The sequence below is a fragment of the Acomys minous genome (genome assembly GCF_964271855.1).
Source record: "Acomys minous genome assembly, chromosome: 1".
NCBI lineage: Eukaryota > Metazoa > Chordata > Mammalia > Rodentia > Muridae > Acomys > Acomys minous.
In genome coordinates, this window is record NC_140483.1 from 153,472,033 (window position 1) to 153,499,634 (window position 27,602).

Here is a 27,602-nt window from a genome sequence, read left to right on the forward strand (position 1 = left end):
TATAATACATTTTTAAAAATAATCTAAATGTTACACTTAAGATAGAAAAAAATTGTTAGTCTTATTATAGACATCAGCCTACTTCCTGAATATCCATTAATTCCATTTTTTGCTAAGTAAAACTATTTGTTCCAACCATTTTCCACCTTTGGACAGCAGAGATTACCTGAATGTTAGCTGGGAACGTTTCTGCAGCCTGTCTAGAACGCAGGAGATGAGGGACAATCTTTAACTTCACTCTGGTACTGACCGGGTCTCTTTTCAGCTCTGGCTTTAGAACTGCTCCCTGAAAAAAAAAATGTTTAATTATAACAGTACTTTGTAATTATTTGTGGCTTTTCACTCTTTAAAATTCTAAGTGATTCCTAGATGCTAGAGAAAAGACTTGGTCGTTGAAGCACTTGTTGCTCATGCAGAGGACCTGGGCTGGATCCCCGAGCCCAAATGGGAACCCCAGCTGCAGTTTCAGGGGACCTGGGCTGGATCCCCAGAGCCCAAATGGGAGCCCCAGCTGCAGTTTCAGAGGACCTGGGCTGGATCCCCGGAGCCCCAGCTGCAGTTTCAAGGGGCCAGCACCTCCTTCTGGCTCTGCGGAGAGCAGATACACAGGTGGTAAGCATGCGTACACGCAGCAAAATACCCATCCACATAAGACTAAATAAATGTAAAAGCCTTGTTTTGGACTGATGATTCCAAAAGCCCTTACATCAGTATCACCTACTAGCAATTGCTGCATTAAATATTTTTTTAAATCTTAACATCAATAAATTAATATATCTTAAATAACAATTTTCATTTAAATGACAGACTTTTTAATGTACTGAGTAAAAGAATCATTTTATATTTTTTGGAAGTATTTTCAGCATCCAACTTACTAGAAAAGAACTGGGTTTTTTCATCTTCCACATTCAAACTGCTGTGAGAGCTGTTTTGTTTGATGGGATAGAACCTAGCTTGCACAAACACATGGTCAGAAAATAAGGATGACTTTTCCCTTTTTAAAATAATTGTAGATCTTTTATTCTACATCAAAACTTAATAAATAATGGCTTCTTAAAGTTTAGTTGTAATTTGAAGTTTAAGCCAAATTGGTGAGCTCCTACAGATGCTCTTAAATAAAATTCCACTGTCTTAGTCTTACAGTTTGGATAGTATCCTTAGGCTGTGTGCTTTTGTAACCCCACTGATCATCTGGAAAATATTGTCTTACTGAGTTAAGCAGCATAAAATACCCGCAATAATTTTTTAAAAATATTCCTTTCAACACCCATCTCTTCAGGAAATATATTGCTAAGTTACTGAGTCACTGAGTTCAAATTTCCTAGAATTCTAGTTTTTCCTTGAAAATTCAACTTTTATCATTCCAAAAGGGGGAAGAAAAAAAAATCACTCCAGTTTCCATTAATGTGTTCTAATTTTTTTCTTCTTTAGAGAGAAAAGGTCTGTCAAAATATGAGTCACAATAACCATAGCTATTCTTCAAGTAAAATAATTTCTAATGCTTCATCAAGATGGTCTTAAGCTAAAACATAATAACTCTGCCTCCATTCTTCCCTGGGCTCTCACTCTTCCTCCTCCTTTGTTTCTTTCTCTCACCCCCCCCCCTCTCTCTCTCCTCCTTCCTCCATAAGTATGTGACATGGCTTTGCTTTTATCTGTGGTATGGTCCCACACAATATATACCCACTTACTTTTATGACATCAGTGTAAATGTCAACTTAAAAAAAAAACACTGGCAAATAATTTCTTGCCTTTACAGAGCCCTATAAAGTTCTTTGTGACTGCAAAGAGGTTGACAGACTATACACTTATACACTCATCTATCCAACTCTTTCATTTTCTACAAAGAACACGAGGCTGAGAGAAGTTGAGTGATTAGTCAAATCTCTCTTACTAACATACTTGTTTCTGTTCAAGGATACACAAGGATACAACCCAGGCATCTCAATTCATTGTTCTCTCTGCTACACCAGTTTAATCTAAGTAGAACTATTAACTCCTACTTATGATCTTAAAAGAAAGCAACCAAGCGTACAAATCATACTGTATGTGTGGACTAGCATTTGGAAGACTCTGAGACACAGTGAGGAAGACTTACTAAGCAATGATCTTACTTTGAGGCTGCGGAAACCATCTTTTGCTCTAGATTCTAAACAATGAAGTAGTAAACTATACATCACAGACCACACATCATTTATTTCCACAAGGACTGTGAGTTTTAAGTTGATTTTATATAATTTTAAGTGGAAAAAATTCAAGAGTAACATTTTGTAGCACTTGAAAATTATATAATATTCAAGTATTAGTACCCACAATTTTATTGAAATATAACCATGTCCATTCAGTTATACTATGCTACTTTCATGTACAGAAATTGAGTAGTTATCGCCTCAGAAGCTACAAAGTATGCAGAGCCCAAAACAATTGCAGAAAAAGTTTGTGGATCCTTTATCTAGATAATGTATCATTATTTATATATCTACATTGAAAACATCAGATCTATGAAACTCACCTTTCAGGAGCTTAATTCACATAGACAAACATGGCCTAAAACTAGTAATTCATAAAACGGGCTCAGTTTGCAAACTAAACAGAGGAAAATGAATTCAGTTCATGTCCACACAATGCTTTTTATGCTGCTGTAAGACTAAATCAAAGCCACTTACTTCTTTTGTCTTCAGTGGTATATCCCCAAGGTATACCTTGTACATCTTATTAATGATGGCAGGATTATTCCAGTCAATTAAGCTATGGAAGGTTAATAAAGATAGTTAAAATTATTTTGTTCCCATTTCAATGGTTTTTTTTTAAAAAACCTAGTATTTGTCCAAGAAAAACATCAGAAACATAGAAATGGAATGGAAACTGATACTGTGGAAGATGAAATACTACATCACTCATTTCAGTTCTCCATCTTGACTCAAAAGATTACCATAGCCAATGGCCAACCTGGCACCATAGGTGGGAGAAAAAACTGGACAAAATTCCTCCTACACAGCTGGGTCAGAGCCAACAGCATGGAGTAGCTTAGCAGAACAGATGAATACTGCACTTGTTCCAGAAGCTCTAGGCCAGTGGTTGATGCTTCTGTTTTACCTTTCCCCATTTAAAAATAATAAACAACAAAATAGTTTTATGCTTCAAATAGTCACACCCTAGGAAACTTAGAAACTACTGTATTTCTCCAATATTGTTATTTGACTCCTGGCATCATGCAATTCCTTATCTAGCCAAAGCTTCAATATCTAAATCTGAGGAATCACAATGCCGTTTGTCACAAAGACACATCCTTATTTGGACTCTAGAGAAAAAGTTGTGTTGGGATATGGTGACTGGATGAAAAGTACAATCTACCCCACCTCCATCACCATCACCACCACAGTGGTCCTCACTCACTCATTTTGTTTCGGTTTGTCTGCGTTTTTCAAGGCACAGTTTCTCTGTGTAGCCTTGGCTGTCCTGCACTCACTCTGTAGGTTAGGCTGGCCTTCAACTCACAGAGGTCTGCCTCACAGAGTACTGGAACTACAGGCCTCATTCAGTCATTTTGTAAGCCTAATAAAAATAAAATCTTTCATTTCACTTGACTGCTTAAGTTCTCCCATGCTACCTTCTCTCTGACTTTTAACACTGGTTCTGCTTTCAATTTATGTTATGTTTGTACAAAACCAGTTTGTTATGCTGTTCAACCACTTTTCTGATCCATCTCTTCCATCATAACTATCAATCTGCCTCTTGGGCTACTCACAATTCCTCCATTCTCAAAGGCATTCTATATTTTAATTTTAAATACTATTCACCTGTATCTTTTTCAGCTGCTTGATGTTAATTAATCCTAAATATTCACCACTATTTCCCTTTTATAAAATTTCAGACTTAGGAAATTTCAGCAAAACAAATGGTTTAGGAAAACCAACTAAATGCCTAGATGTGATTAACCAGTGAGGAAAGTTTTACTGTCCCTTTTATTTTGCTTTACCAATCTTTTTTAAGGTTTACTTTTCTAAGGTTCGGTTCAGTTCAGTTCGGTTCGGTTTGGTTTTTTAAGATAGGTCGCCTTGTGTAGCCCTGGCTGTCCTGGAACGCACTCTGTAGACCAGGCTGGCCTTGAACTCACAGAGATCCACCTGTCTCTGCCTCCTGAGTGCTGGGATTAAAGGTGTGTGCCACTACCACCAAGCACTATGTCTTTTCAATAAGACAACCATATTGGTTGGCTTTTGGTGTATCTTTTTCCAGACTAACAGCCTAACAGTATAGCTGGGAGGTAGAAAAAAGAACAACAGAAACAAACCTGCAGAGATACTTTAAGCTTTTTCCTTCAGAAAATGGTTACCTATGTGTTCTCCCTACAGAATTTTGTAATTGTTATGTATCTTTATTGTATATGTGAGTGTTTTTTCCTAAAAGCAAAATTAATTAATATATTTAAGAATTACATTTATGCTTCCAACAAGCAAATATACAACATGATATAGAAAATGAGGCCAAGCCTGGCTGTGGTGGCGCATGCCTTTAATCCCAGCACTCCAGAGGTAGATGCAGGTGGGTCTCTGTGAGTTCGACGCCAGCCTGGTCTACACAGTGAGTCCAGGACAGCCAGGGCTCTTTGCACATAGAAACCCTGTCTCAAAGCAAAACAAAACAACAAACAAAAAGAATGAGGCCAGATCAAACTTAATGAAAAGTTCTGAAGGAAGAATTTTTTAACACTCCAAAACTAATTCCCTGAATGGATACCAGAAATATTCTAAGTTATAAACAAGAAGAAAAAATAGAGACTTGAAAGAATATAAGAAAAAAAGTAGTTCAGTTTTCTTCCTCTAGGCTGGCAAGGTTAGGCCTGGCTCTCAAATTCAATCAATAAAAGACATGAGCAAAGACAAGATCATGGCTAACACTCTCCTCTATGCCCCTCTCCTTAAACTGTGGGTTAAGACTCCCAGGTGAGGTCACATTACTAGATATGGGGTCATAATATAGTTTGAGTAATAAAGTTTCTAAAGATGGAACAACAAAAATTTATTCAAAATCAAATGATTTTTGAATCCACAGTGTTTCTGATAGTGCTAACTTGTTCGCACCATGCAGCTTTCCTGCAGCCTTGGTTCTGAGTGTTCAACATACAGATGTGGCTCTGAACTTCTGTTAGTCCACAGCGTGTGCTATAGATTTCACTGTTCTTGCTGTATCTCTTATAGAAACTGGCTTTAAAACTGAAAATAAAAGTCCTATATTTTCCTACCATAATTATTCAGCAACACAACAAGTTTAAATCAACCAGTCTAATATGATACAATTCAAAGAGAGACTCATTGATAGTTAATTAAAACTTGCTGAATTGCTGAAGTTTAACTTTTAAAAAATCCTTGCATGGGTTTTGGTTTAGGACAGAATTTCCAATAATTTCTAAACACCTTAAACTTACTGCTGTTATTTTGTAGTGAGTATGTAAGGCAGTGCTCTTAGCAGTAACCATTATAAAACCAAGCTAGCAATCAGCCCTGAGGAGCACTAAAGAAGCTGTCTTAAAGTATCAAATATTCAGCCAAGACTTAATTTCTTTGGGTAAAACTGAACAAGCACATCTATTTTATTAATAGAAAATTTTGCTTTCATCATAAATAAATGGAAAAACGTATCTATATAGCAAAATTATTCTAAAATAAGTTTATGATTTACTATCAGCAAATGTTTGATCTGCAAATCTATTTCATACACCATATACCCATAGTCACATAAAAAAAAACTCTCAAACACAAAGGATCACAAGAAAAGGTTTAAGAAGCCCTGCTATATGCCACCGCATATGCTCTTTAGTGGTTATTCTCAGCTACCACAATTATCCATCCACCCAAATATGTCCATAGAACTAACTTAGGCCTATTAAGTTAATTTCCTTACTTATACCTCCGTGCACTACTCTTCTAGGAGGGAGCAAAGTAAAATACATGTGACATTTACAAAGTTCTATGTCATTTTCAATATTCCTTTGTCTTATAACATTATTTTAACAAAATATATGCATTCAGACTCCTGGACATGGTACCACACACCTGTAATCCTCAATAGGCAAAGGTACAAGGGGAGGGAGCCTAAGGATAGCCTAAACTACATAACAAGACCATCTCAAAATTAATAGATCAATTACTAGAATTTCATGATTTGAAATTTAAATATATATACAGATTCTCACTGTGTAGCAAAAGCTACCTTTGAACTTATGAGTACCCTGCTCCTGACTCTCAAGTGCTCAACTATGGCATGCGGTATTCAGTCTAGGAATAGTGGCTTTGCTTTTACTTTTTTAATCAAGTAGGTTCATTTTTATGTTATTCGTCAATCTATGTACCTATCATTTTAAATTTTATATTTAGAATAATATATAATTTTATATTCTATACTAATTTACTATTACTTGAACAGTTTATATGTTGCTACATCATTCTTATAATTTTGAAAGATATAATAGTCTATCAAGTAATTTATCCCTATTGTAGAAATTCAATTATTTTTATTTTTCAATAACTATGAGACATGATAATGACTAAATTTTTAACATTTCTAAATATATTTTTCTTCTTTTGATAGTGTTAGAGGATAAATTCCAAGATTTGTTATGTGTAAATATTTTTCTTATTCACTGCTCATACAGAACATAAGATCCAGCACTTCTGCAGAAATTTAATGGGCTTACCAACAGCTATATATCTGTATTTAACCACAGCTACAAACTGGTAGCTCACTGTTCATTTTCCATTGAATTTTATTTCATATACACAGTATTTCTCTAAGTCTATCTACTACTTATATCTCTTTTCAATATAAAATTAATTTTAACTCATCACTTCATTTCATAAACCTGGTTTTTTACTATAGTATCCACAATACATGTACACTCATTATTAAAAGTGGTGTTAATTGGTTTGAGACAGAAGAAGAATCAAAAATTAATTCTTGGGTCTAACATTTTTAACATTAGCTTTCAGCTTATTTGCTTAGACGAAAGTTTCATTTCTTATGATGGCATTCCTAACCTAGTTCAGCTTTGAAATGCATTTTCAATTTTTTTTTTTTGACACAAAAATTTAGCTCTTTGGTAAACTTCATTTACTTACAAAGTAAGTATATGTCCTAGTTACTGAAACTGAATAGATCATTGAAAAAAACCCTGCAAAACTTTAAGCATGCTGACCTTTTCATTTTGAAAATTTAACAAGGAAGTAATTACCTCTGCTTGCTTTTCAACTCCAGGTCAGCCGCTGTCGCCACACTGTGGCGCGTGTCGCTAGAAGCAATCACCAGGTGGAGAACAGCTTCCAGCTCAGGCACCTGTTCAGCCTCAATAAACTTCACTATGCCCAGCTTGCACTGTAGACACGTGAAGGGATAGAGAGGGAACGGTTAGGGAACAAAGAACATGCACTGAAGTCACTGCTTAACATATGAACATGATCATAAGCCTTGGGCGAATGTAGCAGCAGGCGCTCCTACGTGAGTTTACAATGGCCAGACACCGCACTCGATCATAACTATTCATGATTTCATTTAACTCTCACAATCTATGAGGTAGCTATTATTACAGACAGTTTTAGCTGAAGAAACGGAGGCGAGGCTTAAGATACCAAAATCAATGGAAAATGAATTAAGATATTTAACAAGTGATGAAGGCAGTCTTCAAAGACAAGTCTTTGACAAAACACTGATAAGAGTCTCCCTACTGAGGTCACACAACCTTCCTAGACTGATGAGGGCTTAACGTCTATACCTGTATCATCCAGGTAAAAGGTGATACATTAAGAACAAAGTTCTGGGTGGATGTTTGTAAGAAAAAAAAACATGTGAGCAACTCATATTCCAGAGTTTTGCTGTTTTGTTAAAATATTCTTCTTGTCCCCTATTTTAAGATACTAATATATATTTTATATATTATATACATTATATTTTTATATATTTCTATATATAGGTATAATATATAACATATATTATATATATAATTTCAAACTGACTGTAGTCATTCTGAGTGCAACTCAATCCAACAGTACTGTTTAAAGAGTTTAAGAACTTCCTGAAATGTGAAAGAGCTATGAATTATAATTCATATCATTCTTGAACAAATAAACCTGAAAAGCAAATTTTATCTTCATGTTAAAAACCAGTTATATATAATAGTTCCCAGATATCTGATGATAAAATATATATTAAATGAGAAGGAGTTTTTTAAAAATTTAAGGAGAAAGAATGCCAATAAAAGGTGTAACTAATCATAAAAGGAACAACATAACGTACTTCCCTGCTCAACATAACATACTTCCCTGCTCAACTTATAACAACAGATACAAAAGAGGAGGAGTCATTAACATAAACTGCAAAGGGATGGTTATAGAAGTCAAATACACAATACATAATGAAAAAGTATTAAAAAACTGAAAATGAAACTCTCATCAATAAAAGACAAGTTACATATAATTAAATTTTATATAAACATTAAACTATTATGTGACAAGTGTATAATTTAAAACTGTTCACACACAGAAAGAGAAACAGAGAGAGACAGAAAGACAGACAGAGACAGACAGAAACAAAGACAGAGACAGGAGGCAGAATTACAGATGGTTTGTTACACTGTTTCCATGAGGGCTATAGACTGAGCTCAGGGCGCTAAGCCAGCCCGCTAAGCACTCTATCACTGAGTATTCTTTTGGGAGGTTTTGTCTTTTGTTTTGTTTTATTTGGGGGGTGGGGAGGGAAGCTATAGATTCTCAAACGAACTATGTAGCCAGAGATGTCTGTGAACACCTTGATCTTCCTTGCCTTCACCTCCTGAGTGCTAGATCCAATCTATGCACCACCATGTCATGGTCATGGAATGCCAAGACTCAACATGGCTTCAGCATGGTAGGTAAACACTCTTACCAACTAAGCTACATCCCCAGCACCCATCAGTTCTATTTCTGATGACTTAAACTTTTACCTTTATATCAGGAAAATAATTTTTTTAATTAAAAAAATAGTGGTTAGTATTTAGCAGGCAGTGGTGGCACATGCCTTTAGTCCCAGCAATCAAAAGAGGCAGAGGCTGGTCGATCTCTGTGAATTTGAGGCCAGCCTGGTCTACAGAGCAAGTTCCAGGACAGCCAGGGCTATACAGAGAAACCTGCCTCAAAAAAACAAACAAAAATTTAAAAAAAAAAAAACAGAAAGAAGAAGAAGAAGAGGAAGAAGAAGAGAAGGAGGAAGAGAATAAAAGTTGATTTATTTGGAAGAAAAAGTATTCAGAATTAATTAGCCTTCATTTTTAAAGCTAAATTATTCATTTCAGCACCAGACTATAGGCTGCCTTGTATTTGTTAAATGCCTGCCTGCTCAGATTCTTACTGCAGACTGCCATGTACCCCAGGTACTGCCTTTTAACTTGTCTCCCTGTTTGACTAATAAAGAAAGCCAATACCTGAGCAGGGACAGAAAAAGATAAGCATGGTGAAGGTTCGTGGCTTTGGGGACCAAGAGGATCTTGGGAAGGAGGAGCAGACAGATACTGGAGAAGGAAGGAGGAGGAAAATAGCCTTGGGATAGAAAAGAGCCCAATGGGCCCAGAGGAGGAACTCTGAAGTTCACATAAAAGGCTTTGCCCAGATGAACCATCTTAGCTAGTATTTTGGGATTACGAATGGGAGGTAGCCCAGACAGGATGTCAGAAGAGATGGCACGGGACAGAGGATGAGAGAGACTGGAAGGCAGTTAGGGGGTTAATATCTGCCCAGCCTCAGGTAAAATAAGGCTTATTCTAAAGTACAACAGGTGTCTTTTTTAGTATGATAGTGGGTTAGATTACTGCCAAAATAAGTATAAGTCTAATAATAAATATTAGGACATACCATTAAACTAACAGCAACAGATTAGACAAAACACAGAGACCTTTAAATTCAGCAATGACCAACTTAAGACTGTAAGTGAACGGTAGCAATAATACTACTCTCCAGTATATTGACCTTTAAGCCTCAGTGAGGACTAGATTCAGTCTAGTAACAGAAGGGAGACCCTGGGTAATCTCAAAACCTCAGTGCCTTTTAGAAAAAGAGCCTAATTTTGCTACCTCATTAGTTGCTGTGAGGATTAAATGAAATAATGTACTTCAAAGTACCCAGTATAGGCCTGCGCAGGTCACACTCAATAGAGTGGTTTCTACACTCACACTACAGTTTAAGGAGGGAAAATAAAAGGTGTACAAGCATGAAGCAAATCTAATCATTACAACCCTCATACTTGCTTCTTTGCCCTTCTACTTGCTTCTTTTTGCCCTCTCCTGAGAACACTTTTGACCAATGGTCACTTACATTCCCAAAAAGAAAAGGATCAAATCATTGCGACTGCTATGGAGAAATAAAGGAAGGATTGGAAGACTAACCCATGTTTCTTGAATTCCAAAATAATTACATACTGATTTCTGTTCTTCCCTGAGGTGCCTGATGACAGACACAGGGAGGCACCTTCTCTGTAGAGCACCAGTCATTTTTAAAAGCTGCTCAGAGAACATCTGTGTCCTGTTTAAATCCAGAATAAAATTCTTAATGCCAATTTTTAAAACCCCAAGAAGAAATATAAAAGGGAGTCATGCTTTTCCCCACATTGTCACTTGTGAAGTATAGAGGTCCTCACTTTACACAAAATATACAGCCCTAAAAGACTGAATGAAAGCATCAAATGAGCTAAATAATTAAGACCTATAAATTACACATTAAAATGATAGAACACTAAATATGCTCAATATAAAATTGGGTTATGCATAATACTTGAAAGATGTGAACAATGTTAGAAAGACATGAGATCATTTCCCACCCCTCCCTTTCCCTAAGGCTTTAACAAATAAATGACAGAGGAAAAGAACACTTTCCATAGTTTGCTCCTTTCAATATATTCTTTACAGAACTTGAATACACAGGAATTACACTGCACATCCTTCCATGAACTTCAGGGCCAATTCCCATGATGAGCAAACTGTGTGATACCTGTTCCAACTGTTCAGGCGTCCACGGGTTATCGCCAATAACTCGTTTAGCTGCATAAAAGCTCATTCCTGGGGGAGGCTGTGGGATTCCAGAACTTCCCCCACTGTTTGAAGAAGAACCCTGTGATGAAGATGAATTTTGGCGACTCTGGGATTCATTTAACACATATCTGAAAAGCAAATAAAACTTTAACTCTATAAAAACACTTGAATTTGTACATAAAACATCCTATTGCACGCAGTCCTTGTACAGTATTATGCTAGAAGAGTGGTTCTCAACCTGTGGGCCATGCATGCCCCTTTTGGGAGGTTAAATGACCCTCTCACAGGGGTCGCCTAAGAACATCAGAAAACACAGATATTTACATTACAGTTTTTAACAGTAGCAAATCTACAGTTATGAAGTAGCAGCAAATTACTATGGTGGGGGATCACCACAACTTAAGAAGGAACTATATTAAAGGGTCACAGCATTAGGAAGGTTGAGAAACACTGTGCTATAAGGAAAACTAAAATAAATATTTTCACATAAGGAATCATTTGGTTTTTTTTTTGGTTTTTTTGTTTTGTTTTTGTTTTTGTTTTTTTGGGGTGGCTGGTGCTGTTGCTGTTGTTGTTGCTGTTGTTGTTGTTGTTCCTGAGACAAGGTTTCTATGTATTGCCTTGGCTACCCTGGAACTTACTCTGTAGACCAGGCTGGCCTCTGCGGGGATTAAAGCCTTGATCCTACAGTGCTCAGCAACGTAAAGAACCTTACAGATATCTACATCTTTAGCAAAGCAGTCAGAAGAACCTATCACTCAGGGCAGCTGTAAATGAACTACAACGCTTACCAACAGTGGGAACAAAACATCTGTTCCATTTCCAAGTACAGACTATTGTCTGGTAAGTTAGTACAGACACTCTGCTTTTTTATTTTTAATTGACAAATACAGATGTAGTGTTCTACCCTTGGCTGTCCTGGACTCACTCTGTAGACCAGGCTGGCCTTGAACTCACAACGATCCCCCTGCCTCTGCCTCCTGAGTGCTGGGATTAGAGACATGCGCCACCACGTGTGGCTCGTAATAATAAAGTTTTAAAAGTAGGAAAAGTTAGAAAAGTAGAATTTTCTCATCATATATTCAAAGTTCTTTACATATATCTCCTTGTTATTGTTATCTTATTTACTTTTAGATTGTACAGAGCAGAAATAAACCTCTAATGAATTAAGTTTTGGTCCAGTAAAAACTGGTATCCTCATAATCAAAATAAACTTTTATGTAAGTATTAGTTAAAACCCCTTTAACTCTGTAATTCTATACTGACAAATCTGATCTTAGTAGACACTAAGTTTCTCATTATAATTAAAGAACCACTTGGAAGCTGTGGTGGTTTGAACCACAATGTCTCCCATAGGCTCATACTTGGTTCCTAGTTGTTGGTGCCTTGGGGGGAGACTGTATCTCCGTAACAATAAGGTGAGATTCTGCCAGACCAAGCAATTCACTGAGGGTGAGATCTGAGAGTTTATAGCCTCACTACACTTCTGGTTCTCTTGCTCAGCTTCATGCCTGCAATCAAGGCCCTGAAAAATCAAGCTACTAACTAGAGGAGAAAAGGAGCAAACTAAAGAAAAAGACTCACACAGCTTGAGCCTTCTTGTCTACATTGAGGACAGATGATACGCAGCTCTACGTGCCTGGTCCTCTATGTACATGCACACTCAAAATCAAGGAAGACAAGACGAAAGTAAGTAACACTTTAGAAACCTATCTCTAGCAACAGGAACAAATCAGTAGGCTAGTGGCAGATCACAATCTGGAAACCAGATGAGATTCCAAAGTCTAATAAAACGTATTTTGACTGTAAGGAGCTGACAATCTATTAAGAAAGATAGAAATAGTTAAGCAGTGATGGCAAGGCCTTTAATCCCAGGACTTGGGAGGCAGAGGCAGGCAGATCTCTCTAAGTTTGAGGCCAGCCTGGTCTACAGAGTGAGTCCCAGGACAGCCAAGACTACACAGAGAAACCCTATCTTGAAAAACCAAGAAAAAAATAAAAATAAAAAGGAAGAAAGGAAGGAAAGAAAGAAAGATGAAGATGTCAACAATGTGATAAAAACACAAAGCACTACCCAGATGATTTTTGGGGGTTATGAGGACACAGAAAAATAGAGCAAGGACTGTCTATCAGAGACACAGCTGACACCAAGCCTTTCAAAGTGACTTTCTGCTGTTTTCTCTGTAGAAGAATAACCTAACGTGAGAACTAAAGGCATTGCCCTAGAAAATAAGATGACAAGTACATGGAGTATAAGCCACTGAGTGCGTATAACAACTGGCTACTGAGAGCCCACAGTTCTAAATGTGCTTTGATTAAGATTTGTGCTAAAAATCAGACAACATTATTTGAAGACATGAGAGAGGTAGGCAAAGTACAATATGTATATAAAACATATCATGGTGAAACCCATTATTTTGTATGCTATCTAAAAAAACTGAGAAAACAAAGATATGTTGGGGTGCTCTTTTGTGCACTGTGTAAAGACTGTCTTTGTATATCCACATGCTGACTTCTGTACCACCTGAGAGCTGAGTACAGGCTGGACTTTGTTTCGTTATTCTGAAAACACTCTCCAGCACCTTCCAATTGGTTTAATAAAGAGCCGAATGGCCAATAGCAGAGTCAGGAAAGAGAAGCAGAACTTCCAGCAGACACAGAACTCTGGCTAAGAATCAGGCACAAAAGAGTGTTTCCAGCCAGATGTGGAGGAAGGAACAAGGAGCTAGGCCTAAGAAGAGGTATGAGCCACGCGGCAAAGTGTAGATTTATACAAATAGGGCAGTGTAAGTTAAGAGCTAATTGTGGAACATGCCAAAGCTAAGACCAACCTTATGTAATTAATAAAAAGTCTCTGTGTCATTATTAGGGTGGTCCAAAGAAAGTCCCATTTTACAGATATGAGAACAAAATCGTAGTTAGAGCTGAACAGATCCCAAACTAAATGGTAGCAGTATAAAGGACTTCAGGACATTGAGAAAACAAAAACTATGAAACAAAAAACAAACAAACAAACAAAAAAAGCTGGATATGATTTCCAAAGGGTACAAGGTGCTAGGAGACTTGACATTGATCTCAGCTTGGGACAGGTGAAGTCTAAAATCACATACAACCAATATGTAGTACAAGTGGTCTGTAGCATTTCGGACTGATGTAAATCCTTGGAGATACATCCATTCACAAGTGAGCTGAATCATTTAAAACTGCACATAATGTCCACATAGCAAATTCAGTGAAAAACACCACTGCTTGTCACCATCTGCTGTTGTTAACTCACCCGTAAGGCATCAGAAGGACATCTAACATAAAGTCCAAAAGCAGCTGCACAGTCTTTGGTTTCTCAGCAAGATTGAAAGGAGAAGCTGATTTTGATGATTCAGCAGGGTATTTCATGTGAAAAAGGGTTGGTATTAAAAGATGCATTAAGCTGAAAGAAAAATGTTTATTACAGCTACGTTACAAATCAATTTTTATACATGCAAATAACAGAACAGAGACCACTTAATAAAAGTTAGCAATTATTATCAGGAGCTATTCATTTTTTTATACCAATTATCTACAACAAAGTCCTGATTCAGGGAGTGACCTTGATTTCCGAACCCCAGCACTCAGAAGGCAGAGGCCAGTGGATCTCTGAGTTCAAGGCCAACCTAATCTAGTTCCAGAACAACCAGAGAAACCCTGTCTCAAAAAGCAACAAACAAAAAGCTCAGTGGATCTCTGAGTTCAAGGCCAACCTAATCTAGTTCCAGAACAACCAGAGAAACCCTGTCTCAAAAAGCAACAAACAAAAAACTCAAAATATTAAGCGGTACTTGGTATTTAGTCAATGTGGTTCATCACTTTAAAACTCTAGGAAAAAATGCATATAAGGTAGACCTGATGTTACCAAAAGGTACTTCATATAAAATTTTAGATAAAAGTAAAATTCAACATATTTATTCAATAAAAGTTTAATTCAACTACTAATTTTAATTATAAGTACCTGTAATCTTTTGTTCAAGGCTTATGGGTCCCTGGGTTTGATCCCCAACACCATTAGCAAACAACTGATTGATTAGTAAATAAATTAGAACTGAAAACATCTTTCTAATTGGCAGGTCTGAGATATAGATCTTTTTTTTCACTAAGTCCAGAAACAAATGGTGTCATCTAAGTCCTTTCATGTTTCCAGTGCCTATATTAATAATACTCTATTGTTTCCAAAATTTGCTAAGAATTGTTTTATCCATCAAGATAGAAATGTCTTGGTGAAAAACGGTTTATTTTGTTTTTGTTTTTAGTTATTTAATGCATGTATGGGTATTTCACCTACATGTATATCTATCTGTACACCACAGGGATAGTCTAGTGCCCAGATGCCAGAGGAGGGTGCTGGATCCCCTAGAACTGGAGTTAACAGATGGTTGTGAGCCACTACGTGGGGGATAGGAATTGAACTCGGGTCCTCTGAAAGAACAGTCAGTGCTCTTAACCACTGAGCCATCTCTCCAGACTCAATAAAAAAGATTTAAACATCACATAAATTAACCACTTAAAAACAGATAACAAAAACTGAAGCAGTTTAACTTAGAAAAATGTCATCAGTCTTGCACATTTTTCAATGTTCGTATCAAGAACTTTATAATGCTATTAATAAAATAGTAACTAAAATATCACAGAAAATTCAACTATCTTTCAGGCAAATAACCTTTCCATTTGCCAAGCAAAACCAAGTGTGACCTATATTTGAAAGGCAAAAGTTGTTACTCTTGCATCTGGGAGACAGGTAAATGAGGAAGCCATACCTATCCTGCTGTGGCTGAGGCTTCCCTTCCATGGCAGTAAGAAGCGTAGGGGCCAGTTCACATTGTTTTTCCACTGGTAGGCGAGGATAGCCCATCTTAACATAAATTATAGTAAAATTCTAATGCAGTAAGAGAAGGCAAGTGAGAACAAAGGGAAAAAAGATTACAGTAAGTTTTAGTTCTAACAAAAACATCACAAGAACCATCCTCTCCACAGGTTTATTACGACTTAACCAAATTACTACATCTCAAGAGGAAGAGCCTAAGCACAACTTTTTCAAACTGTTTCTTTTAAAGTGGGCTTTTATGTACGGAAGGTGACTTAAGCTCAAGCAGTCATATGTGCAATTACTGTTACTAGGAAGAAAAAAGTAATCATTTAGCCTATCTAATTGAGCAAACATTGTCATCTGATCTTCCCTGTGCTGTATTAACCCTAGATCACATGGTAACAAACCCCAGGCTTCCATTCCCTGTCCTGAGAAACCACAGCACGCTGGTTCCTCACTGCAGTAACAATTCAGCAGTGGCTCTTTAACCCATGCAAAATTTATAACTAAAGTAAACCCACAAATAAAAATGCAGATTTATACAAGCTAGTTGCTTAAATGAAGGATTCGCCACAAAAATGACCAGATTTCGTAAGACCTTCTATTTGCACAGTTATTCAGCCTCGATGTTTGTATTTACTTAAAAGAAAGACATGGTCTATAATAGATATGTATGTCAAAAATAGCCACAGCGCCTCCCAAAGCCTGGTGACATCTGATAAAACAATTTGAGAAACTTTGTCCTATTGTTAAAAATTACAACAAACCAGGAAAAAAACACCATCTGTCTTCACATAACATCAACATTTTTTTTCATTTTGTTTTCATGAAATGGAATGAAGCAGAATACTTGCCAGTCTCAGATTTACTCCACGATAAAAAAAAAAAAGAGCACCTTTTGAGTATACATATCAGAAAGAGTATTGCATTTATTATGCCTACTTACTATAACCCTACACTGTTTTCAGATTTGTCTAATATACAAATCACTAAGAATCAAATCACTGTTATTTACATACAAACAAAAATGTTATGTATTGGGTTGGGATATAGCTCAGTAGAATGCTTGCCTTACATGCAAAAGGTGTTTGGTTTAATCCACAGCACCACAAAAAATTTTTTTTAATTACACATATTATAGAGTACCATGTGACATTTAAATTTATGTATACATTATATAATGTTTCCATTACCTTAAACATAACCTTAAATATTTATCATTTCAAGCCTTTGTTCTAGCTTTCTGCCTATTATTTTACTGTTCCTGTGCTTGTTTTCAAGAAGAGCATCCCACCATACTGCTCAGGCTGGTCTTGAATTTCTGAGCTCAAGCAATGCTCCTCTTAAACCTAAGAACTCAACGGACCACAGGTCCCACCACCACACTGGGCACCTCTACACAGCTGTGTATGTAAAATATCACTGCTAGCTGGGTACTGTGGCGCACTCCTGTAATCCCAGCACTTGGGAGACAGAGGCAGGTGGATCTACAGAGCCAGCCTGATCTACAAAGAGAGTCCAGGACAGCCAAGACTACAAGAGAAACCCTGTCTCAACAAACAAACGAACAAACAAACAAAATATATCACACTGTTGCCCACAGTCACCTTCTGAGCAACAGCACACCAGAAGCTCCTGTTCCCTAACTTAGTACCTGGCTAACTAACCTGTCCTCAACTTCTGATAACTGCGATTCTACTCTAAATTTCTAGGAGTTTACATTGTTCAGAACCTGTATGAGTCAAATCAGCTTTTATATTAAATACCTGAAAGTCATTTCACCATTTCTTTGCCCAATAAATGACTACTCATTACCACGTTGAAGCAGTATTACCTGTGACTCAGCACTCAGGGAGAGAACAGCACACCAGTAAAGAAAACTGTTTCACTTAGGTATGGTCTAAGAATGAAATTCTAAGCTTGCCAATATACATCACCTAAACATACAGAAGACTTACTATAAGAAAAAAATTCCAGAATAACTCTCACCGTGACAAAAGAAACTGCAGCAGGGTCCTGGTATTGAACCAATAGTGTCTCTACTGGGAGTTGTATTTTGGGGCGGCTTTTTATCCGTTTATTCAGATGGACAAGCAGTTCCATTACCTAAAGCAAACCCAGAACAACTGAAGTTACCAATCATATCTTTAAAATAAATTCATTTCTTAGATATAGCTATTTCATTCTTTTAAGGAACATAAAGTTGGTATCTCAGAGAGGAATGTATCAGAATCAGAAACACAATATCTGCCTGTTGCAAGATACCAAGAATATCATTAGAATGCAAAGTGTAAGATTCTACTGTTTCTAGATACACTTGGTCTGTGAAATTAAGAAGTCCTTCTGAGAAAATGTTGTAGGAACACTGAGCTCTAGGGATTAGATAAAGCTCAAGCAGAAAATCAGTTTGGGGCGCCTGCACAAGCTGATGCCCCAACCAAGGACAGTGCACGCAGGGAACCTAGAGCCCCTGCTCAGACGTAGCCAATGGGCAGCTCATTCTCCACGGGGTGCCCACGATTTGGTCACTTCCCCTTGGCAGAGAGGCCCTGTGAGAACAGAGGAAAGGGATGCAGAATATCCTAGTGTGAAAGGCTCTGGCCAGACAGGAGGGAAGGAGGGCCCTGTCAGAGGTCTAGGGGAGGAGAACAGAGCCAAAGAAGGAGGAAGGGTGGGAAAGGGAAAATAAGAGTGAGGGAAGAACAACTGGGATGTAATGTGAATCAACTATAATAAATGAAATACTTGTTTTAAAAACGAAAATCTATATTAAAAAGGAACAAGAGTCTAAAAGAATGACAAATTATATCTAGCTGATGCCCAGAGTGGTAAGAATTCATAAAAACAGGGTCTGAATTATAATAGAATTTAGCAAAACACTGAAGTATGTTTACTTTATCCTGAAAAATCATCTGATAACACCAAAGAATCCAAGTAAAAAAAATAATAATAATAACAAACCTAACAGGATACAATAGTGCACACCTATAATCCCAGCACTCAGGGAGGGAAAGGCAGGTAGATCTCTGAGGGTTCAAGGCCAGCCTGGTCTACAAAGAGAGTTCAAAACAGCCAAGGTTACATGGAGAAACCTTGTCTTAAAAAAATTAATAAATAAATAATAAATAAAGTAGAAACTTTGCTCATCCCCTTTTAGTGGAGAAGAAATAAAAGTAGAAATTAACACATCAACAATTCCTATGGAAAGAAAGGAAAATATACAAGTTTCCAATAAATGACCTCCAACATATTATGTTCTGAAAGAGAAGAACTGAACACTGAGAAATGATACTTTTTTTTAAAATTTCAACTAAGAAAGACTGAACAGTTTTTCTGGAAGGCTACATCTATGATAAATCATTTCCAAAATATGCATTGAAGTCTCAAAGCACACGTTAGTGAAAGCTACAGTTTTGGGTAAGTATAGTGCTGGCATGAGTATTTTTAGACATGCGTGTGTGTGTGTGTGTGTGATTATTTTAGTTAGATACAAACCTAAGACTGTAAGTGTCATGAGGTTATACACATGCCCAGTTTGAGCAGATACTTCCGAGTAGCTTGCAAGATGATGCTGACAATTTATACTACTACCAGTAGTATTTGAGAGCGCAAATTGTTCCCCAAACTTGCTAACATCAAATATGACCAGGCATTAACTTTCTGCTTTTCTAATGATTCTGAACAAAAAAGTTAACCATAACAGAATTCTACTTAGCAACCCTCATTTTCCTTACATTAAAAACTGCCGGGCAGTGGTGGCACACAACTCTAATTACAGCACGCAGGAGGTCAAGTCAAGTGGATCTCTGTGAATTTGAAGCCAGCCTGGACTCTGAATTTGAGGCCAGTTCCAGGACAGCCTGGGCTACACAGAGAAACATTGTCTCGAAAAAATGAAAAAAAAAAAAAAAAGAAGAAAAGAAAAGCACACTAATTAGTACAAACAAAAGCAAAAAAAACAAAACCCACTTTTTAGTTCTCTTTCACAGAATTTATCCACCAACTATAGATATTTTATATAATATCCTCTTAAATGTAATATACATTATGAAACTGATTATAAGGACTTGAAAATTCCACAAAGCCAATAAACAAAATTAGTACAATAAATTCTGGCTATATTAACAGGAACTAAAGACAGCTCAAAAAAAAAGAAAAAAGCAGTGGCTGCTTAATATATACAAGGTTCTGAGTCCAGTCACCAGTGTGAAAGAAAATAAAAATGCATGGTTGAGATTATGGTATAAATGAGTTCTATTTAAAAACAGATCTTTTGCTGGGAGGCAGTGGTGGGGCACACCTTAATCCCCGCGTTCAGGAGGCAGCAGAGGCAGGCAGATCTGTGTTCAAGGCCAGCCTGGTGTACAGAGTGGGTTCCAGGACAACCAGGATTCCACAGAGCAACTCTGTCTCAAAATACCAAAATACATAAATAAACCTTTCATAAGTCTTATTTTACATAATTATGAAAGAGGGAAAAGTGGAGCTGGAGAGATGGCTCAGCAGTTAAGAGTACTGTTTGCTCTTCCAGAGGACCCACGTTCAATCCCCAGCACCTACATGGCGATTCACAACTGTCTGTAACTCCAAGCTCTGACATTTTCATGCAGGCAGGCATGCATGCAAAACACTAATGCACATAAAAGTAAAAATAAAATAAAAAAATTTTTGAAAAAGAGAAAAAATTACATTCTAAATTTGTGCTCAATATCTATACCTTTTATTAATAATACTAATCAAATGACAATTATTACAGTTCCTATAATTTATAAAGCATAACAGGGCACAACTACATATTGTCAAAGTAGAGATACATATCAAGAGTTCACTGTCAAAAAAATCAAAATACCACACAAGAAAAGTTCTATTACTGCTTTCAGAACCATTTATAACCTCTACTTACTTTGACTTTGGATTAACTAAATTTACCTTCATAAACACAGTAAAAATTTAACATGTGTAGCCATTAACACAGCAGTAAATGGAAGCAACCAGCTTAATTTTTAAATTACTTGTCCATTAAGTCCCTATTAAGTGCATTGTTAGTCATGTGACATGAGGTAAATTTTCTTACCTCCTATGAATCTCAGTTTTTTCATCTATATAATAGGAATAATTAGAGCACCTCACAGAATGCTAAATTGAGACACTGCCCAATAATTTTGGTCATTCTGGGGAGAAAGGAAACAATACGTAATTCTGGTATACTTTAACACTGTGCCACTCTGGCATAGCTTTTCATTTAAGTCCTACAAATGGGAAAAAGGATCCTGAAATTAATAATAAAATGTTAAAACTATATATCAACATGCATAAAGCCAAAAATAATAAACAGGAAAACTACCACTGTAGGAGGGTGTAATCCCTGGCTGTCAATACACAAGGCTAGAAGGCAGTCTCTCAAGGTGTAACTGTGGAGTATTACCAGCAAATAGCCTCAGGACAGACTAAGCTCCATATCACACAAACAAGAAAAAATTGTTAATCTCATACACTTTAGGACTGAAGATGTAACTCAATGTTAGAAAACATGGTCTTCGTGTAGCCATCCAAAATACCACCAAAAATTTGTTTTAAGTTTCAACACAGTCCAGAATAAAATAAAACAAAGAATAATTTGCATCAAATACTTCAAAACTAAAAACAATGTTGTTAGTAATTAAATCAAAACTAAAAGCAAATACTGCATGTCATCATAACTATAACCCGAATAGCTAAGACAAACTAAAAAACAGGTTTGTATTCATTCTGAACATTCTTGAAAATATGTAATTAATTTTTTTTTAATTTTTATTAGGTGACCAAGCTTGCATTTTAAATTTTGAATCCTGGCTCACTCATTATTTGGTCTTTTAAAAATTCAATAATTGAGCTGGGCAGTGGAGGTGCACACCTTTAATCCAAGCACATAGAAAGGCTGAGTTTAAGGCCATCTTTGTCTACATAGAGTTCCAGGATAGCCAGGGCTACATAGTGAAATTCTATCTCAAAAAATAAATAAATAAAAATAAGTAAACATATAAACAAATAAAAAAGTACATTAGTCATTCTAAATTTATCTTCATCTGTAATGTGTGGGGAAAAAAAACTGTTTCACATTATCTTATAAACCTATAACTCCTTACTACTTTTCTTAACAAATAATCATTATTACACTACCATAAAAATAAAATTCTTCTATAAGGAAAAATTTTAACATATAATAGCCATTACACTATCATATCAAGATCCTATATAAGACAAAGGAAAATAATTTAAAGAAAATAGAAGAGTGCAATTACAAAAGGAAAAACCTAATCATTGGAATGCTTTTTAAAACAGCTCAAATAACCCTAGGGCAGGGGTACGCTGAGTGGTACATTTATTGTCAAGCATGTAGAAGGCACCAAGTTAGAGACCAGCACAATAAATAAATGAATAAATAAACAAGCAAGCAAACAAACAAACAAATACTTAATTTTGATAGTAGTGACCAATAAAACTAGGATAAGAGCTAAGAAGATGACTCAGTGAGTAAACTGCTTGCTATGTAGGCCTGAGTTCACCCTCCCAGAACCCATGTTTAAAAAAAAAAAAAAAAGCAGCCTGGTGTGGTGGCACCCACCTTTAATCCCAGCACTCAGGAGGCAGAGGCAGCTGGATCAATGTGAGTTCGAGGCCAGCCTGGTCTACAAAGTAAGTCTAGGTCAGCCAGCCAAGGCTACACAGAGAAACCCTGTCTTGAAAACCAAAGGGGGAGGGAGGAAGAAAGAAAGAAACAAAGAAAGGAAAAAAAACAAAAAAGAAAAGAAGAAAAGGAAAAGGACAAAAGCTGGGTGTGATGCCACATACACCTTGCTGGAGAGATGAAGCCAGCAGGACCGCTGGGGCTCACTGGCCAACCAGTCTAGCTGAATCAGTGAGGTCCAGGAGTAGTAAGAGCTCATGCCTCAAGGAGTAAGAAGGAAGAGCTGGAAAGATAGTGCAGGGGTCAGAGCACTGGCTGCTGCTTTAGGGCACCCCGATTCAGTTCCCAGCACCCACATGGTGGCTCACAGCATCTGTAACTCCAGCTGCAGGGCATCTGTTACCCGCTTCTGGCCTCAGTGGGCACCAGGCATCCACATGGCATACATTTCTTCATTCATGCAGGCAAAACACCCATGCAGACAAATTAAAACTTTAAAAACCTTTAAACATATTTAAAAGGTGCTATGCAACTGGGACAGACACCCAACATCAATCTCTAGCCATTAAATGTATGTGGTCACATGCACATACAAACATGCACATACCCACATACACATACAAACATACAAAAAACTTGAAAAACAAGAATAAAATGCCTCCACTTGGAAGTATAATATGATAAACAGTATAACAAAAATAAATGACATACAACCTAAAATTAATAGATGACTAGAGAAGGATAATTTCCTACAAAAATCTAAATACAAAAAAAAAAATATCTTAAGTAAACAAGTTATTTGGGTTTTTTAATCTACTAAAAATACTCAGCCTAAGCTAATACAATGGTTCTCTGGCTACTTCCTGAACTCCAGCAGACAAGTAAGGATATCACTACCACCCTTTCCAATCTGTGCCCTAGAATCCTGTTTTCTCCTAACCCCATCCTCTCATCCACTGAAGAAATCTCTGTGGCCTGTTTAGTTCCCAAAGGACATCACAGTCAGTCCCAGCTCAGAATCCACCATCTCTGACCCTGGTAGATCTCTCCTCTTGCTTACCAAGAGCCCTCCCATCAATCCACAGTCAGTCAATAACCACACCCCCGTGTTCTTTCATCTACTCCTCTCTTTTTCCCTCTTAACAAATACAAAATACCCATGTATTTATTACTTATCACCCACCTAATGATGCTGTTTCAAAAAGTAAAACCTTCTGAGGAGAGGACATCTACCTGGCAGAAGTTGGTCCCTGGGGAGCAGGTGTGTAGCCAGGCCTCACTTCCCACCCATTCTCTGCTTACTGAGTAAACAGAACAGGAGCAACTGCCTTCACGGTCTTGCTACCATGCCTTCTAGTCATCCTCTCTTAAACTTTGATCCAAAATAAATTCTTCCTTCCTTTAGTAGTATTTTGTCTCAGCAGCAGAGAAAAGTAACAAATACAAGCATGAACCATAAGGCATACAGAAGACCTTCAGTAAATAACCAAACCAATAACACTAAGCAAATGACATCAATTTGTAAAGGGCCTTTGCTACCCTGCGAGCAAGAAAAGTGCTTTAAATAGGAAAATGGCATGACCAAACACACTCTATCTCAGCAAATATAAGGATAAGAATATATGGTAAGACTGTTCATCCTTTCATACAACAAACAAAACAGACATTTTGAGAGATGCCCTTCCCTTTGAACTCAAATCAGGCCTCTTATGGTACATATTCAAGTCAGTCTCAAGAGAGGAAACCTGATGATGCTAAGAGACCAGAAGGTCTATCACAAATATATGGGGGGGAGGGGTGGGGGCTAAATGGGCAAGTTCCATGTAGAATAACTTAAAAATAAAATAGTGATATTATAATTACATAGCCTTTTGAAACAGCATTTTGTAGAGTGTAAAGTATAACTTATATAAGAATAGTTAGCTTTCAAATAATTTATTTGCTTTTCTTTATTACATTTAAGGATATATCTGCAATCCAACTAATGATTAAAGAATATTTTCCCTTTCTAAACTGGCTTTCATATTAGGTTTTAGCTCAGTCCAGATAATTGTCTTGATTAAATTACCTGACACTGGTAACAAGCAACAATGGGTAGTGAAGGCAGTTGTATTAAGCATTTAAACTGTCATTATGAATATTGACTCTTAGACTTACCATACATTGGGAAAGGGTGTGATTAGGATTATAAGCCTATATTTCAACAATGGGAATAAAAAACTCATTTCATGATATATATATATATATATCCACTTATTCGTCATTTATTTCCCAAATGGACCTGAACATGCTTACCTTTTTCCGTACTCCTTCTTGGGTGCTGGACAGTTTGAGCAAAACAGGAGGAAGGAACTTAGATATAATGTTTTGTAACTGTTCATCTGTTTCAGCATGGCCAAGTCGTAAAAAGACCCGTTCGAGCTGATCTATAATATAAAAAGAAGACAAGAGAACTTGGCAAACCAAACACAACCACCCTATTTTTATGATTTAATTCTTTTTTTTTTTTTCCCTGTACTGTAGATCATTCAGTCAAGAACTTCAAACAGACTAGCCCCATAGACAAATGATTCTGACACAACCAGAAAGTACTTCTTAAAAAGGTCTGTTTTTAGACACTTAATCTCTAGAAAGGAGAATACCAAAAGTAATGGAATTCCTTCCTACATTCAAAGTTCCTTGGTCTTCCTCAAAGTCTTAGTTTTGAAGAACAAACACAATATTTTCTTAAGGAATCTTCTAGACCAGGCAGAATACAAAAGAATAACTTTAAGTAGATGTCAGGGACTACCTAACTGATGAAGTTTCTCCAAAGACAGAATCACTGACTACTGTTTGGGGGCTGAATTAGAAAATTAGAAAATCACAGACAAGTATCCCACAGGAAAGCTACAGTGAGTACCATGTTGGACAAGACCATGGGGTATGATCTGTAAAATGTAGATGTAATTATTACACAAGCCATCATGTAGCTTTGATCAATATACTATAGGACAGAGGGGAAGGTGACAGAGAAGGGAACTCACACAAATGCCAAATACCTGACTACAAATTACTGTCTTTTTTTTTTTTTTAAGGTATTAAGCATCTTGGGACATAGGTTTGACCCTCAGCATTGAAAAAAAAATGATGCAGTAATGAGAGATTTGTTTCTCAAAAACTCTTACAAAAACTATGAGTGGTACTGAGCACAGTGGTGCTTAACTAATCCCAGCATGTGGAAGGCTGAGGCTGGAGGATGGCTCTAAGTTAAAGGCCAGGCTGGTTATGTAACAATATACAGTCACTGACATAGGCGAAGGGAGTAGGGGGAAAGTGGGAGGGAGGGAAGAATGGGAGGATACAAGGGATGGGCTAACAATTGAGATGTACTATGAATAAATTAATAAAATATTTAAAAAGATACTGTCTCAAAAAGAGATGGAGATGGCTCAACAAGTAAGAGCTCTTGCTGTGCAAGCATGAAGATTTTAGTTCAAACAATCAGAACTCAGGTAAAAACCTGGGTATAGTCACATGCACACCTACCACCCTAAGACTGTGAACACATAGACACAGCAGGGTCACTGGAGCTTGCTGATGAGCGACCCTGTCTTGGGTGAATACAGTATAAATAGAGCAAGACCCCCAAAACCACTGCTAGGCTCCCTGTGTATGAGGGTACATATCTGCAAACACACACACGGACACACGCACACACTCACACTCGCACCACAAATCACTTATAAAAAATTATCAGTGAGAATAAGCTGAGAATGTTCTATATCTTGATCTGGACATCATGCCAACTATACCTCAATTTGAAAACATATTTTTAAAGTCTTTATTATGTAGTGATAAAAACAAAAACATTTTCAGGTGAATTGATATATTTACTGAAATTTACTTCAAGTAATAAAAATAAGGTTAGCCAATAGACAGGCATCAGGAGTCATATAAATGAAACTCAAGACTACCTACTGACTGACAATCAGCCAAGTTTTATAACATACTAAGAATTATTTTTTTTTTAACTTGTGGCACTAGTGTTTAATCTGCACGTCTATCTGAAGAAGGTGTCTGGTCCCCTGGAACTGAAATTACAGACAGTTATAAGTTGTCATGTAGATTCTGGGAATTGAACCCAGGTCCTCTGGAAGACACTAGAGCACTGGAAGCAGCCAGTGCTCTTAACCCATAAACCATCTCTCCAGCCCCACTATTTCATTTTTAATCTGCATAACATCATGTAATGTATGCATGCTGAGATGTAACAAGAAAGACATTTTAGCACTCTTGTATTCATTCCAAAACCCATCACCCTAGTCTATTTGTTGGTAAGACACCAGAAAATCCAAATTGAAAGACACTCTACAGGGTCCCTGGGTCAATACTGCCAAGATCATGAAAAGCCACAGGGAGAGCAGGGGAAAGGGGCAAACCAAGATACTGCCCAGAGAGGCTACAATTAACTACTAAACGCAGCCTTGAGCAGGATCTTGGGAGAACAAAAGATGCATGCATACCCATCCTAGTAAAATCCCAAGTACAGTTCAAGTTTAGCTTAAGAAATTAATAATAGGGTGGGCTTTAAAGAAGAAAAAAGAAGAAGAAGAAAGGGAAAACAGAACAAAAAATCAAAAGTAGGCAGGTAACCTCTGGGAGTACTAGACCAGATGATTCTCCTTAATAAAGGTTCAGTATTGTTGTAAAAGAAATTGTTTTGTTTTTCAAGACAGGGTCTCTCTGTGTAGCCCTGGTTGTCTTAAAACTCACTCTGTAGACCAAGCTGGCCTCAAACTCACAGAGATCCCCCTGCCTCTGTTCCTTTAGTGCTGAGATTAAAGGCATGAAGCACCACAGCCTGGCTGTAAAAGAAATCCTTAGAAATGGTGAATTCAACCACAGCATCTGTGAAAGGCACAGGTAAAGAGCATATTCTTCAGTGTACTACAGCTCTTAGGCACTAAAAACTGCCCATCTGCTTGACAGAAAATTAAATTTTCCTAACAATTTAACCTAGAAAGACCTATGGCAATGTTTAAAAAAAAAAAAAGGAAGCTATGTTG

The 27,602-nt window shown here is 37.0% G+C and overlaps 1 protein-coding gene across 4 annotated transcripts in view; it reads right to left on the reverse strand.

The window, feature by feature from the left end:
- The window catches only part of ECPAS (Ecm29 proteasome adaptor and scaffold), a 119,858-nt gene that overhangs the window by 69,033 nt on the left and 23,223 nt on the right, over positions 1-27,602 (reverse strand). For all 4 annotated transcript variants that reach the window (XM_084779192.1, XM_084779191.1, XM_084779189.1 and 1 more), the window contains 8 exons: positions 24,850-24,980; positions 17,877-17,993; positions 15,838-15,956; positions 14,328-14,477; positions 11,010-11,178; positions 7,232-7,371; positions 2,667-2,748; positions 167-286 (listed from right to left, as the gene is read on the reverse strand). In XM_084779192.1, coding sequence (XP_084635318.1) covers positions 167-286; positions 2,667-2,748; positions 7,232-7,371; positions 11,010-11,178; positions 14,328-14,477; positions 15,838-15,956; positions 17,877-17,993; positions 24,850-24,980 — 1,028 coding nt within the window. The remainder of the gene's footprint in view (positions 1-166; positions 287-2,666; positions 2,749-7,231; positions 7,372-11,009; positions 11,179-14,327; positions 14,478-15,837; positions 15,957-17,876; positions 17,994-24,849; positions 24,981-27,602) is intronic.